Source organism: Dicentrarchus labrax, unplaced genomic scaffold, assembly GCF_905237075.1.
Source record: "Dicentrarchus labrax unplaced genomic scaffold, dlabrax2021, whole genome shotgun sequence".
In the NCBI taxonomy this organism is placed as follows: Eukaryota; Metazoa; Chordata; class Actinopteri; family Moronidae; genus Dicentrarchus; species Dicentrarchus labrax.
The window spans coordinates 17,862,962-17,878,700 of record NW_026136706.1 but is presented as its reverse complement, the minus strand read 5'-3'; the positions used below and the strand labels follow the sequence as shown (position 1 = coordinate 17,878,700).

Below are 15,739 nucleotides of genomic sequence, written 5' to 3'. Positions count from 1 at the left end.
TCTTTTACATCTTGTCTTAATACCTTTTATACTTGATGTACAGCATTTGAATTGTCTTGTTGTGTAAAAGTCCAACACAAATAAACTTTGCCTTACTTTGTCTTGTCTATAATTTTATGAGACAAGTGGGAAAACGATAAATAGATCTTCTTGTTTTACTACAGAGGGAAACTGGAGAACTCATCCTGTAATTCTGTATCTCATAATATGCCTACTATTGTACTATGTCTACAATTACAAGACAATATGTTATAATTGGATGTTACATGATATTCTGTCACCTGATGACTAACTGGACTAGCTGTGACCAAATGTGCTGCCACCATGGTGTTCAGACAGGTTCACTTATTCTAGCTGTTCTCTCATATCTCTTATTTGACGTCTCCTCGCTTGAGCCGGGAGTTGTTGTGGCCCGCCATCTAGCAGTCTGTCCCATAGCGCTTATTTCTGCACTGAGGAGCGAGGACACATGGGAGCAGCCTTGACGAAAGAAATTCACCGTTCAGGATGAACTGCTCCTCGCCTGTTGAAAGTGAAACTGTGGACAAGTTAGTCCTAAACCGCTGCGTTAAAGGCTGTGTAAGGTCCACAACCAGCATAAAGAGAAACGCAGTGATGCGTCTGGTCACATTATTTGTGTAATTTCTACGATAAGATGTTGACAACGTGTTTCTACAGCAGCACCACTATGTTTTTATTGAAGACAACGATGATCCTGAGCTCAGTTACAGAAGGTATGAAGGTATGAAATTTTTTTTTAACAATTTAGCCTACAAGGAGATACATGCCCTTTACAAAATTATTGAGTGAATATATTAAATTACATTTTTATTTCGACACTATTTAATAATCGACACCTATGATCTATATTCACCTTCACGCAGCCCTTTGGAGGTTGCGCTGTTTAACATAGGCTACATGGGCAAAATTAGAAGGTGGGATTGTCCAGCAATACAAGGATTTGGGGATTATGTTGGAAAGAAAATTGAAATTATTTTGGAGGTAGATGTCACTCCAGAACCAGTGTTGTTTTTGTTGGGAGCTATACCCAAAGACCTATATAATGCAGATTAGCAATATACTGAGGATTCTTTTATTAGTTGCAAAGAAAATGATTACAGTGAACTGGAGGGATGTAAAACCGCCAGCAATAGGTCAATGGGTCCAGAGACAAATGTATACATGATAGAGAAAAGACAGCAAGTCTGCAGCTGACTTGTATTTCAAGGTACCTGGGGGTTTGATGGATGTGATGATGTGATGGAGTACTGTTGGGAAGGAATGCCTATCTTAATTCGTCTTGGGAAAATCTTGCTTAGCCACTATCTACAGATATTTGCTCCTCTGCCTGTTGTTGTTATTGCTATTGTTACTATTATTAATATTTTCACTATTCTATTGTCATTTCATACGTTTAATTTTATTTTAACTTATACTGCCAATGTCATTCATTTATTACATTTATACATTTGTCAGGAAGTGTTATGTAAAATTATAAAAATGTTTAAATAAAAAGTTCCCAAAAAAATAATATCTGATATTCATAACATTCAAATGTTCACAGTGCCCTCTTTTTTAAACTGAGAACAAAGACAACAACCTAACAAACAAAACAAAGTGGCGTATAACAGACTTAAGTCCCCATACAGACAATTATCCCTTAAATTAACCCAGGCTGCATACTCAATACGACCGTGGACAACACAATTCAAACAGAAAACAACAGCAAAAAATAATAGTGATAATTAAAAAAACGTAAGAAATAAATGAAAGGTGCCTTGAGCATAGTTACAGTTACATCTGAGAGTTCATTAATCAGATATCCCCTCTTAAGAGGTCCAAAGATAAGATAAGATAATTCCTTTATTTATCCCCCTAAGGAGAAATTAATTTTGACACAGCAGCAATAGGGCAAAGCAGCGCAAAAACAGAAAACAAAGAATATCACAGTAAAAATATTACTAATATTATTAATATTAGAAGATATAAAAACTATAAATTAAAGTATATACACTATTTGTTGTTCAAGTAGGACATGGAGTCCAAAAATATTAAACTTGACTAAAAAACTAAAACTAAACTAAAACTACTAAAGTGGAAATTAAATATAAATAGTGCAAAAGTTTTGTGCGTTGTAGGTAGGAGTTCTAAACCAGTCTTTAGCTGCTGGGGTTGGAGGAACTGGAGGAACTGGAGGAACTGGGAGCTGTGGCGTTGTGGAGTCTGATGGCAGATGGTACAAATGAGCCTCCAAACTGCTTTGAGGCTCGGGGCTGGGTCAGTCTGTAGCTGAAGATGCTCCTGAGCTGCCTCAGCTCAGCGTGGAGAGGATGACAGGGGATGTCCATGATGGCTTTCAGCTTCCCTGGGATGACGTGTCTGCAGGTCTGCAACGGTGGAGTGGATGACGTCACAGGCGTGCGCCGCTACTGTCGATGGAGGAATGTAAACAGTGACGATAATAGTGGCCGTAAACTCACAGGGCAGATAGTATGGCCTTAACCCTATGGCCAGAAGTTCAATATCAGGTGTGCAGATTTCTGCCTTCTTGACAACATGTCCAGGGTTACACCAAAGACAGTGTCGTGCTCAGTAGAGGGCAGGATTTGGGTATTAGCAAAAATGTTAATAATTATCAAAAATAATTATTAAAATGTAATAATTAAAATTAATTATTGGGGTAATTAAGTAATTAATATTTTGTTTATTAATTACAGAATTTTCCTAGGGGCACCCCCCTGTTACCAGGGGCTAATCAATCAAATTTGCAATTTACAGTCTCAAAATTATATGTAGGTTACTTTAATTCTACTTTAATATCTAAATATTTAAATCAAAGGGGAAACCAGACATATGAAGATATGACCACAGAAACCGACTAATCAAAATATAATGCAGTTTATTTAACAATGAATCATCAATTAACTGTTATCATAAAATTATCATCGGTATACAACAATAACCACTACTAAAGAAATCAAATATTGGCTAATATGAATGCCTGGATATAGTGTGTGTGTATATGTGTGTGTGTGTGTGTGTGTGTGTCTCTATGTGTGTGTGTATGTGTAGGGGTATTTGTGCTTGTGAGAGAGAGAGAGAGAGAGAGGGTCAGGAGAGGTAGGCGAGGGACACCCACGCACACCCACGCGAGGGGAGGTGTGTATCGAGGTGACGGCCTAGATGGAGGAGGTAACGTTACAGTGATGACGAAGTCTCACTGATGACGCTACGCTGCCTTCCCATAATGGCGGTCAGTTTAAATGGAATGTGTGATTTACAATACGTGTCTGCTGGCAAAATGGCTGGCCAATCAGAACACGTGTATAGGTGTGTGCGTGCGTGTGTGTGTAAGAGAGGGAGAAAAGGAAAAGAGAGAGTGAGAATAACGCTTGCGCACCGGAGCCGAGGTTCTGACCTGCACCCGAGAATATCGAGCTGAGTTATGCCCACTACAACACAGCGAGATCAGACTCTGATGAGACGATCTCAGGATTCATTCAGCAATTCATTCATTCATTCATTTTATGACTTTCAGTCACCCCAAACAGGCTTTATGGCTCCAACAAGGCCCCTGAAACAGGCTTTGGGGGTCCCACAAGGCTCCTGGAAAATCTCTTTGTTCGACCACATGGCCGGACCCAACTACAGCGAGTCCTCCTCCAGACTTTTTACCGCTCTGTTTCTTCCTGTCTGCCCAAACTAGTGAAAATCTGGCTAGTTGCACTGAACAGTAAACTTAAGTAGCAATGACTTCATGAGCTTCTTCTATAATAAAATTATTACTATTAGAGAAAAAATTTATCACCAACTGCCATCAACGGTTATCAGTGGCTCTCCAAGTTCAGGGACTTCTGTCAATGTAAACTTAGATGTATATTTAGACTGTTTTTCTGCTATCGATCTTCATCAGTTAACTTCAATCATTTCTTCATCGAAGCCATCAACCTGTCTGTTAGACCCGATCCCAACTAGGCTGCTTAAAGAAGTTGTTCCCTTAATTGGCACTTCTTTACTGGATATGATTAATCTTTCTTTATTATCAGGATATGTACCACAGTCCTTTAAAGTAGCTGTAATTAAACCCCTTCTTAAAAAGTCTACTCTTGACCCAGGGGTTTTAGCCAACTATAGACCGATTTCTAACCTCCCGTTCCTCTCTAAGATTCTGGAGAAAGTAGTCGCCAAAGAGTTGTGTGACTTTCTACATAACAATAGTTTATTTGAGGATTTTCAGTCAGGATTTAGAGTTCATCATAGCACAGAGACAGCTCTGGTTAAAGTTAATAATGACCTTCTGACTGCTTCTGACAATGGACTTGTCTCTGTACTTGTATTATTAGATCTTAGTGCTGCATTTGACACCATTGACCATGATATTCTTTTACAGAGACTTGAGCATCAAATTGGCATTAAAGGAACTGCCCTAACCTGGTTTAAGTCATACTTATCAGATCGTTCTCAGTTTGTACATGTTAACGATGAATCCTCCATAAATACTAAAGTTAGTCATGGAGTTCCACAAGGTTCTGTACTTGGACCAATACTATTTACTTTATATATGCTCCCTTTAGGCAACATTATTAGGAATCACTCCATTAACTTTCACTGTTATGCAGATGATACGCAGTTATATCTATCAATCAAACCCAATGAAATTAATCAATTATCTAAATTACAAACATGTCTTAAGGACATAAAATCCTGGATGACCTGCAATTTTCTGATGTTAAACTCAGAAAAAAACCGAAATTCTTGTTCTTGGCCCCAAAAACCTTAGAGACTCATTGTCTAAAGATATAGTCACTCTAGATGGCATTAACTTGGCCTCTAGCACCACTGTCAGGAATCTTGGAGTTATCTTTGATCAGGATTTGTCATTTAACTCCCACATAAAGCAGACCTCTAGGACTGCCTTCTTTCATTTACGTAATATTAGAAAAATTAGACACATACTATCACAGACAGATGCAGAAAAACTAATCCATGCATTTGTTACTTCAAGGCTGGATTACTGCAACTCTTTATTATCAGGTTGCCCCAATAAGTCCATTAAAACGCTCCAATTAATTCAGAACGCTGCAGCACGAGTACTGACAGGAACTAGAAAAAGAGATCACATCTCTCCTGTACTAGCTACTCTGCATTGGCTCCCTATAAAATGTAGAATTGAATTTAAAATACTCCTCCTCACCTATAAAGCTCTTCATGGTCAGGCCCCTTCATATCTTAAAGGGCTCATAGTACCCTATTACCCCACTAGAACACTACGTTCTCTGAATGCTGGGCTACTTGTGGTTCCTATAGTCTCTAAAAGTAGAACAGGAGCCAGAGCCTTCAGTTACCAAGCTCCTCTCCTGTGGAACCAGCTTCCAGTTGTGGTTCGGGAGGCAGACACCCTCTCCACATTCAAGAGTAGGCTTAAGACATTCCTCTTTGATAAAGCTTATAGTTAGGGCTGGATCAGGTGAGTCCTGAACCATCCCTTAGTTATGCTGCTATAGGCCTAGACTATCGGGGGATTTCCCATGGCGCACTGAGCTACTCTCTTCCTCTCTCTTTCTGCACTCATTCATGTCCCTTTAATGCATGTTACTAACTCCACTTCTTCCCCGGAGTTCTTGTGCTTTCTCGTCTCGCAGGTTCTCATGGATCCTGGTGGAGCCTCCTGCCATGGTCCTGCTTGACTGCCATTGCCAATACTGTTGTTGCTGTGCACCTGTCTGTCTGTCTGTTCGTCTCTCTCTCTCTCTCTCTCTCTCTCTCTCTCTCTCACCCCAACTGGTCGAGACAGACGACCACCCACCTAGAGCCGGAGGATCTGTCCTAGGTTTCTGCCTTTTAACAGGCAGTTTTTCCTTGCCCTTGTCGCCAAGTGCTTGCTCATGGTGGTACTGTTGGGTCTCTGTAATTAATGTTAAAGAGTTCGGTCTAGACCTGCTCTATTTGAAAAGTGTCCTGAGATAACTTCTGTTATGAATTGGCGCTATACAAATAAAATTGAATTGAATTGAATTGAATTGAACAGTCTGGTGTAATGTCATTCAGACATGTCTCCGTCAGACATAATATGCTGCACTCCCGATACTCTCGCTGTCCGTTGACCAGGGCCGAGAGCTCGTCCATCTTGTTGTTTAGCGGGTGTACGTTTCCCATGACAACCGAGGGAAGACATGGCTCGTATCTCCACCGCCTCTCTGTCTTCTCGGTCCTCACCAACGTGCCTGCTCTGGTTCCTCTCCTTTGTCTCCTTAACTCCACCGGGATCTCCCTCGGGCATGCGACACGTAAATCCTGATACCGTAGGAAGTCCTCACGTGATTAACCTCCAGTGTTTTGTTGTGTGGTGGTTGTTGTGTCCACATTCCTACACATTGTTTATATTAAAAAAAACTAAATTCAACTACGGCTAAAAAAGTTAAAAAAATAACTACCAACACTGGAGGTCTGTTTACAACAATAAACACAGTGCTGTTTAAGAAGGAATAAAGCGCTAACGTTAGTAAGATTTAAGGCGAAAAAATAAGAGGCGGAGCGGGAGCTGTTGCGGCAAGCTGCCACTCTCTGCAGCGCTTCTAGAACGAAGGAGTTGTTTTCTCAACTGCTGTTCCCATGGTTACGGGTGAACTTTGAACCCCAGTGTTTAGGATAACATAGGCAAGTCCTTAAATGTCAACTGTGTAGCATTTAGGAGGATCTATTGGCAGAAACAGAATATAATATTCAATGGTATGTTTTCATTAGTGTATAATGACCCGAAAATAAGAATCGTGTTTTCATTACCTTGGAATGAGCTGTTTTTATCTACAGAGGGAGCGGGTCTTTTTCCACGGAGGTCGCCATGTTGAACCACCATGTTTCTACAGTAGCCCTAAACAAACAAACCCACCAAAGCAGTGTTTCCCAAACTTTTTTTTCTGGGGACCTACTTTTTAAAAATGACAAACCATGGCGACCCAATTGACAGAGAAGAGCAAATTTGAGCATAAATAAACATTACTGACCATTTTCACTGCTATTTCTGCATCATGTCATTTTCCTGAACAGATAAACCAGCCATTTTGAAGAGATATATGTTTGATAAATCATAACTTTGTTTTATGAATGTGTAATTGAAGACATGCAATAAATACTATAAATAAGACCTAATGAATGCTTAAACTAAGTGGACTAAACTTACCTAACAGACTGAACACAAAGAGGAACATACTGTATGTAATGGCTGATCAGACCACTTCTGAAACAAAAGCAGTAACACAAAGACAAATACTACTAACTACAAAAAGTGTTTAACAATCATAAAACCAAAAAAATAATCTTGACTAAATGGAAATGAACAAAATCTCTAAACTACAGACCCTCTTGCGATGGGATCACCAGCTGCAATGCCGATCAATGTGACCCCTTCTCTGGGAATGAATTAACTAAACTAATAAGGAGAACTTGACTCAAGCTATGCTAACTCAACATGAACTGAGTAGACATACGACATAGGGAACATACTGTATATAATGGCTGATCAGACCACTTAGGAAACAAAAGCAGTAACACAAACACAAATACTATAAACTAAACTACAAATAAAACAAAACAGAACAGTAAGTCTATTAGTATGAATATTTTAACAGTCTAATTGACCACGCTGGATGTAACAGCTCTGCTCATGTATTTATTCTAAACTAGGATGAGTGCAGCAGGGTTACTGACATTTATCACTTTATCACTTAAAGTGCGGCCATTACAGGAAGCAACATGTTGATAAGGCCTGAATCAGAAAAACAGCTTTTGAAATGTATTCAACTTTTAACACAACTCTCTACAGTTTGCAATATTTTCAGGCCCACCTCCATTAAACCTTATTCAGCCGTACATTTCAATGCTTGGCCTTATTCGCCTGTTTCAGATCAGACAACTCGTGGCCTCAGTCTGCTGTCAGAATGGAGGATGCAACGCTACAGATTCTGAGCATGACCTCTAACCTGAATGGCCTCTACCAGTGTGAAGCATCTAACACTTATGGATCAAAATGTGGTCACCTCTATGTGCATGTGACTTCAGGTGAGATCAGGTTTGATTTAGCTGTGGGTTTTTATCAAATAGATAGATAGATAGATAGATAGATAGATAGATAGATAGATAGATAGATAGATAGATAGATAGATAGATAGATAGATAGATAGATAGATAGATACTGGAAGTGTTAATTAAAAGTTCTTTTGTTTTTGTGACATTCAGCTGTAAATATTTGTCTGTGCACCACTGTGTGAACTGGGTTTATGCATTTGTTCCTCTACTGTGTTTTTGGATTTCATCCTGTTGTGAATGTTTCAAAAAAATTCTGGAGAAAGTGGCCAAACAGTTGTGTGACTTTTTACATAACAACAACTTATTTAGGTATTTTTTTCTCTCTGGTTTTTACCACTATTAAAACCCAGAGCTCCTTTACAAGCATTAGACAGTGACAGTAAAGAGGCAGACAGGAAATGAGGGAGAGAGAAGGGTCAGGGCAAGGGACACGCAACCAATGTCACCAAAAACAGTAGTACTGCAGACACTTACATACTGCTATGTATATAAGCATATACTATGTAAATCCTTTGTTGTATATTCATTGTTTTTTCCAGTATGGGAAAAGGTACAAGCAGATAGGGGTCAAGAAGGCGTAGCTGAAGCAGTGAGTCTACGTGCAGAAGTAAACATACAATATTTAAATTGTTACAGTTCAAAGTTAAATCTGTGTGCCTCAAAACCTTTTTTAATATAAAGTATAACAACTATCTCAAACAGTTAAATTTATGATGTTTTTTTACAGTGTTTGTTTACAGTATTACTGTTGCTTTTCTTGTTTATCATAAATGTTCTTTTTGAAATCTGCAGACATCCTGACACTCATTTGAAATTAATATAATGTTTTGAATTATCTGTCTTAGGAATCTCTTTGACATCCTTGGAAACTGGGTTTCAGTTGGAAGGAGAGGACAGGAATGTTGAAAGAGCCGCAAGAGGAGGAGGGTGAACTGAACCAGGAGGGTGGAGCAGCAAGTGGACCTGCAGGAAGGCCAGAGCTACCAAACCAACTCCAGAGTTTTGTAATACTCCTGAGATTATATATATATATAACAAATCATATATAGTTTTTCTAAAATAGTGTGTTGTGGTTAATAATACAAAAATATCTATTGAAGAGATTAAACATTCATAAGTTATCATTTTATCAGTAGAAGAGTATTTTTTTTAATAAATTGGAGGTTAATTTGAAATCATTAGAAACATCAGTTAGTGCTTTTTGCTGTAAGATTAAGGTTGATCTACAGGAAATATTAGTTAATGGGCATTGCAATAATTAAAAGCTATAAATGGACATGTTTCACTTGAATCATGTTTATTTTTTGTCTTTACAGCTAATGTGTGAGTTTTATTCAGTCTTTGGAATATAGTTATTAACACAGAATCATGTCAGCTGGATGTCTTAGCTTAGTGTAAAGAGATTTGCATGTTCTGTTGTGTTGTGTATATCATACTTCATACTATTCATGTTTTATTTAGATTAGATTTGTCTATAATATGTAGAGACGTGGCTATGTGGAGTTTGTAGGAGGAAACACAGGAAAGAGATTAACATCAGTACTCTGAGAAGCTTCAATGGTTGTTTCAGTCAATGAAGGAAGGATGTACGTCAGACACGCAATCATTTACACAGCTAAAGCTCCTTGTTTCAATAATCCTGTGTGAATAAATTGTAATCTGTGTTTGAAAGAAAGGTAGACAGTCTGAATGCCACGCTCATCACACCTTGTACGAGTCAGGATACACAGTTTCACAACTGTTTGTCTAAGTGAGGACTGTCTTCATGGTTGTAAAGGATGTGTAACGGGCTGTTAACAAGCAGAACCTTTGTGAATCAGTCACAGCAGCTATTATGTGCATTTATACGAAAATACTGTGGTATTCACAAACAAATTCAACACTTGGGAGTAAGCATTGATCATCTTTTGGTGACAACCACTTTCAGCCATCTTGTTATATAATTTTAAGGCAGGTTTATTAACCTGATGGTCAGTAACATTTATTTCTTCAGTATACTGATGAAGAATAGCATAAAAGGTCTATGAAAATATTTAGTTACATCAACATGTGTTTAGAGAAATATAGGAGTACTGCTGATGTGATGAACAATGCAGTATTTCCACTCACTAATGTGCTGTATCTAGGTGAGCTTAAGGAAAGTAAATGCCATGTACATAAATGGTAGACTGCTAGCTCATATATTTATATTACAGAAATGTACATTAAAGATGAGATGAACAGAAAGATCAACTCAACCACAGATTGTCATGAAGAAGCTAAGTAACCCACAGATTTCCACATGAGTCCATGGAAAGTAGTTTTACTGGTCAATGTGTATTTCCTGTACAAACATCAGGTTATGGGATGGGGATGACCTGCGAAAAGTTACAGGAGTCTGCTTTTATGAGTTTATGTAGTTATTTGTAGTACATTGTTATATATAAATTGTATTTAACAATTGTGTGTTTGTGTTATGTGCATGACGTTGCAGTGTGACTTGTATTTATGTGAAACTGATACAGATATTAATAATGTACAGCGAGAAGCAAAAAGTAATTTATTAAAAACATATGTTTTAATGTAAATTTAAATGTAACATTGAGTAACACATCTCTGAAGTATTTTTTATTTATAATAATAAGTAGGCTAATATAATCATTGTGACGAATGTGTTTGAGAAATTATTATTATTATTATTAATGAATTAAAAGTTACTAAATTGCATTAAGGTTTCATAGTTTACAATTTAAGCCATTATAAAATTAGTTTGTATTATAAACTTAAGATCACAATTATTTTCACAACTTCCGTTTATGACGTTTGTGTTGATGCCCCGCCCCCTTCCTGTACTGCGTTGTGATTGGCTGAATTCAACTTGTTTGGCGCTAAACGTATAAATTGTTTGTTCGCTGTGTAGATGTAGCTTTGTTTTTTTGCAGAACAGAGAGTTGTTGTTTTTGTTGTTGTTTTTGTAAGGCTTAGAGAGAGTGAGAGAGATATTTCAACCCTTTTCAAGGATTTGAACTAAGCGACTGACGGTGAGTTTATTTATATTTACAGTCAGAATGAGGTCTAAATTGTTGTTGTAGTTGATAATGTGTGTACTGTTGTTTAGTAAATACTGTATGTACTCACTGTGTTTGGCTAGCTCAGACCTAACGCAGGTAAACACAGCAGATACTGAGTGTTTGTGTGTATGATGTATCAATAATAACTGTAACTGTAAAATCTCATCATCAATAATCAATCATGTCACTTTTAGATGCCACGTGGCAGAAACTACCGTCGGTCTCAGGCTGCTCGGAAGAGAGCGGAAGGCCGCAGAAGACAAGCGGCCGTGGAGCTGCTGCCACCCTGCCCTGACTTTGTTCCCCGTATGTGTACAGTGGAAATTGTTTTATGATGACAGCCCAAAGCAATTTGTTGCTTGTTTTCTTTTCATTTGGGGAAGGCAAATGTTTGTTGTTGTTTGTGTAATTCTTGTAATGTTTGTTTATGAATAGGTTGTGGAACAGGGACACGCAGTCCTGTGAAACAATATCCAATTTCTGTGTCGGGAAAGACTCTCAAACTGGTTATTCCAGCTGAGTCTGCTAATAAGAAGGTAATTTATTCATTATTGACCAATGTATTAACAAAAGCAAATTAAAAAAGTAAAAGCAAAAGTAAAAAAATGTGATGTCTAAACAAATCTTTTCCCCCAGTTCGTGCTTATCATTGGGGATTCCCATCTGCGCGCCATTGCAGACGGAACTGTGGGAATTTCAAAGGGAAATCTTTCCTTTGGGGTCATGTCGACTCCAGGGGCCAGTGCGTCTCACCTGAGGACCGAGTTGCTCAACGCGACACTTCCTCGGACCCCCGATGCAGTGTGTATTTTGGCCCCCGGGAACAACCTGACGACCAGCAGTACCCACGATGTGGCCGGAGAAGAGTTCCGGGAGCTTCTGATCAGTGCACGTGATCGTTGGGATAACGTGGGTTATTTTATTTTCTATAACATTATATATTTTTTGGTTTAGTAATTGGGTGTTGTAATTTTAACGTATATGTATTCTAATGGGTTGTCATTTTAAACAACTAGTCTTGTAATTAACAGCTGTTGTTGTGTTTTTAGGTGTTTGTGTTGGACTTTGTTCCGCGGCTGTCTGTTGCACCAGAACTACAGAAGCTCATCAGTCAGGAGTTTCAATCTGTGGCGAAGTCAATGGGTATGTTTCAAATACCAGTGACATGTTTTTAATGGGTCATATTTTCTAGTTATATAGGATAATGTATTACAAATTGATTTTACACTTTCTTAATTAGCAAAAGATAACATTAATTAGTATATTAATTCATATATATTTTTCCCTTTGTAGATATTCCGTACTACTCCACATTTGAACATTTCCCGTTGGGTCAGCTGGATCTGTGGTTCAAAGATAGTGTAAGTAGAATATACTGTGTTCACATGGCAAATGGGGAAGTTTCATGCACAGTCTTCAGTTCAATTTAACTGTTTACATATTGAAAGCAAATGAAATGTTTAGTAGATGTATTGTATCCTTTTCAGGTTCACTTGAGCGATGAGAAGGGCATGGGGGTTCTTGTTAAGTTGCTGCAGGATGCTGCCTATAATCAACTGGAGGTGCAGCAGGATTCTCCCAGAACATCACCCTCAGGTCGGAGGTCGATGGTGATGGAAGAGGTCTTTGTTCCTCCTCCCCCCTCTGACCCATATGTCTGGATGGAAAGGGTGAATGGCAAGAAGGTAATATTTGTAATGTAATTGTGTTTTTGACAGATTTGCTAAACAGTTTACTTGAAAAAAAATGTTCAACGTGCACTGCTTTTAATAAAATAAAAATTTGTCATTGCAGAGGATCCAATCTGAGGAACAGCCCTCTAGTGCACCCAAAAGGAGGCTGGTTCAGCATCAGGTTTGTAGAATAGAACATTAATGGTTAGGATATGTTTATTGGTTGTATATCTATGTAACGTTTTTTTTTTTTTTGTGCAAATGTGACCAATATGCTGTTTCTGTTAATGTTCACAGGTGGATGGAAGTCCAGTTGTGTTGAAGGAGTGTTTCATCCCACTGAATCCTGTCTGGTTCAGCAGTTCCATGTTGGCTGCTATGGATGCTGTGGTTCCATCGCTTCTTCCTAGCCCCGACTGCCCAACCGTTCCACAAGACAAAGAGGTAATTTGATTACAAATGTGTTAATTGAGGTATTTTAAAACTGTTCTTTTCCCTTAAAACACTCCAATATCTGTTTATAAACGTGTGTGTGTGATGTTCTATCAGAAACCGGTCGTGGAACAAGGACTGAAACCTGTTGCCTGCAAGAGGAGACATGCAATGCACCAGGTTTGTCTTTATTTTATAAATATTTATCTGTACAAATGACACGCCCCAATAATGCAATTGTTTCTTTACCGTTGCATTACTTTGTCAATTGGCACTGCAGAACGATGAGTAAATGCATGATTTTGTTTTTGTGTAAACAGGTCAAGGCGACACTCGGTGTTGTGGAGGTGTCTCCCGGGTCGACATTTGCCACCGTTGTGGAAGTGGTTGCAAATGAGGTTAGTACACCTTACACAACAGTTTAGTTTAATTTGATGTGCATGTTTGCGTTTGGCCAATATGAACAAAATGATTGTATATCACTAGCAACGTATATACTATATACACTGTAAATGCAGTCAGTTTTGTTAATGTAATATATTAACCTCCCCCCCCCTTTTTTTTTTGTTAGGTGGATGAAACACCATCTGTTGTGTGTCTGCCTAAAATGAAGACAAACCCTACTTCAGGTTGTGTAGTTGAAGAAGTGTCTGCTATTGAAGATGTTACAGAACAGCAAAATAATACATTAACATTTAACCCATTGTGCCCTAAAGTTGCTAAGAGACTGTGTACTAAATTTAATGTGGACTTGGAACTGCAAGATGTACACAGGTCAGCAGTGTCTGGCTCTTTAGGTCATGTATGTGAGACAGATAAAATTAAAGAAGATGGCAATGGTTTCTTTAGAGCTGTAGCTCAAGTTATCAGTGGTTCTCAAAAGAGCCATAGGAAAATTAGGCTTGCTGCTGTTAAGTATATGCAGATTCAATGTAATGAAAAGATGCAGTTAGCAGTAAAAGACTACATTCAGGAGTCAAAGATGAACTTTGTTGGCATTTGTGCCACAAAGAAAGAAATTCAAGCTACGGCTAATGCTTTTGGAGTCGACATATTTACGTACAGTGATGGAAAATGGCTTAAGTACAGCTGTAAAGCTAAACTATCTAATGGAGGAATATACTTGAAACATTGTGAAAATAATCATTTCGAGCCAGTAGTTTGTGTCCAACAGGTTAACGAGCAAGTTTGTTTTCAATTGTGCAAAAGGTCGGAGACACGGTACCATCTAAGAGATCCAAAAGTACAAGAACAGAGTCCAATGGACACAACAAGTACAATGAAAAAGACAAATTGTTTATCAAAGTATATGAAAAACAAACGTCGCTTCCAAAGTATGTTCAGATATCATAACAATGTGTTGTATAGGGAGAAAGTTAAGGAAAGGAATAGGAGATACCAAGAGCGTGGTTTGGATAAGTTAAAATGAGTATAAGGAAATATCAGATTGATAATTTTGCAGAGAGAAAGTTGCAAGTATCATAGATCTGAACATAAAAACTAAGTGCAGGAACAAAAGTCAAATCGGAACAATTTTATTTTGTGTGCTGCGTTTTCTATAGAGGGCTGTTTAGACGTAAGGTTTTAACTTGTTGGGCTGATTATAATGAGATATAATTGCAGCTAAAATGCATGTAAGGTGTTGGTGTTTTGTGTATATATACATAATGTAATGATGACTGTGTAATGCCATGTCAGTGGTTAAATGCAGCTAGAGGTAACGTGTGGATCTGTTACAGTTGTCATTGTAAGATTAATAGATGTGAATGTTCATTAAACAATTTGGCAGTTAATCCTATTCCACCAGAATTGGCTTGTTTTGAACAGCATTAAATAGCATTACACACATTTATGTCGATGTTGGCGTTACGAAAAGGCTCCTACATGACAGACAGCAACATTGTATGTTCCAGGACAACTGTCTCATGCCTGTTGACATTGGTCAGGAAGCACTGCAATGCAATAGCAATAATCCTCTTAAATTGATCAGGCAAATAAGGACATAATGCATATCATCAAATAAGACAGCATCGTTTCACATTGTCACAGTATTTTAATGATCGGACGATGATGGTGTATATATTTTTTGCACACTAAATGTCTGAGGTTGAGCAGGTGTCAAAAGTAAATGGAGTTAAAATTCAAACTTAGTGAAGACATTAGACTTTGATGGGTATTGTTTCCTTAAACCTATTAGAGATTTCCAAACTTTTTGGTCTGGGAGCACAGCGTGACCTGTTGGCCTCTGTCCGTCAGATAGTTCTGTTTGTTTTCCTCCGCTGATATGCGCTAGAAAAGTTCTTTCTAGTATTTTGAAACGGGAAGGTAGAACAAAACCACTGAAGATTTGTGTGAGCAGATGTGATGTGACCTTTTGTTCCGCAATCCTCTAAACGCAGCAAAAATTGGATTTTTGCTGGCATTGTTTTTTGAGACAGGTCTTTGATGTCTCGTCTCATCCAATTTGCAAAATTGGGGACTACTTTTATAGGTCATACA

At 38.2% G+C, this 15,739-nt stretch overlaps 1 protein-coding gene across 1 annotated transcript; it reads left to right on the top strand.

The window, feature by feature from the left end:
• Positions 1 to 9,520: 9,520 nt before the first annotated feature.
• Positions 9,521 to 15,038, top strand: LOC127365008 (uncharacterized). The gene is made up of 12 exons (XM_051402643.1): positions 9,521 to 11,105; positions 11,330 to 11,441; positions 11,571 to 11,671; positions 11,772 to 12,044; positions 12,185 to 12,278; positions 12,429 to 12,496; positions 12,623 to 12,820; positions 12,930 to 12,989; positions 13,106 to 13,252; positions 13,358 to 13,420; positions 13,561 to 13,638; positions 13,812 to 15,038. Exons 2-12 carry the CDS (start codon positions 11,330 to 11,332, stop codon positions 14,667 to 14,669), a joined length of 2,052 nt encoding a protein of 683 aa, XP_051258603.1. The 5' UTR covers positions 9,521 to 11,105; the 3' UTR covers positions 14,670 to 15,038.
• The last annotated feature ends 701 nt before the right edge of the window (positions 15,039 to 15,739 follow it).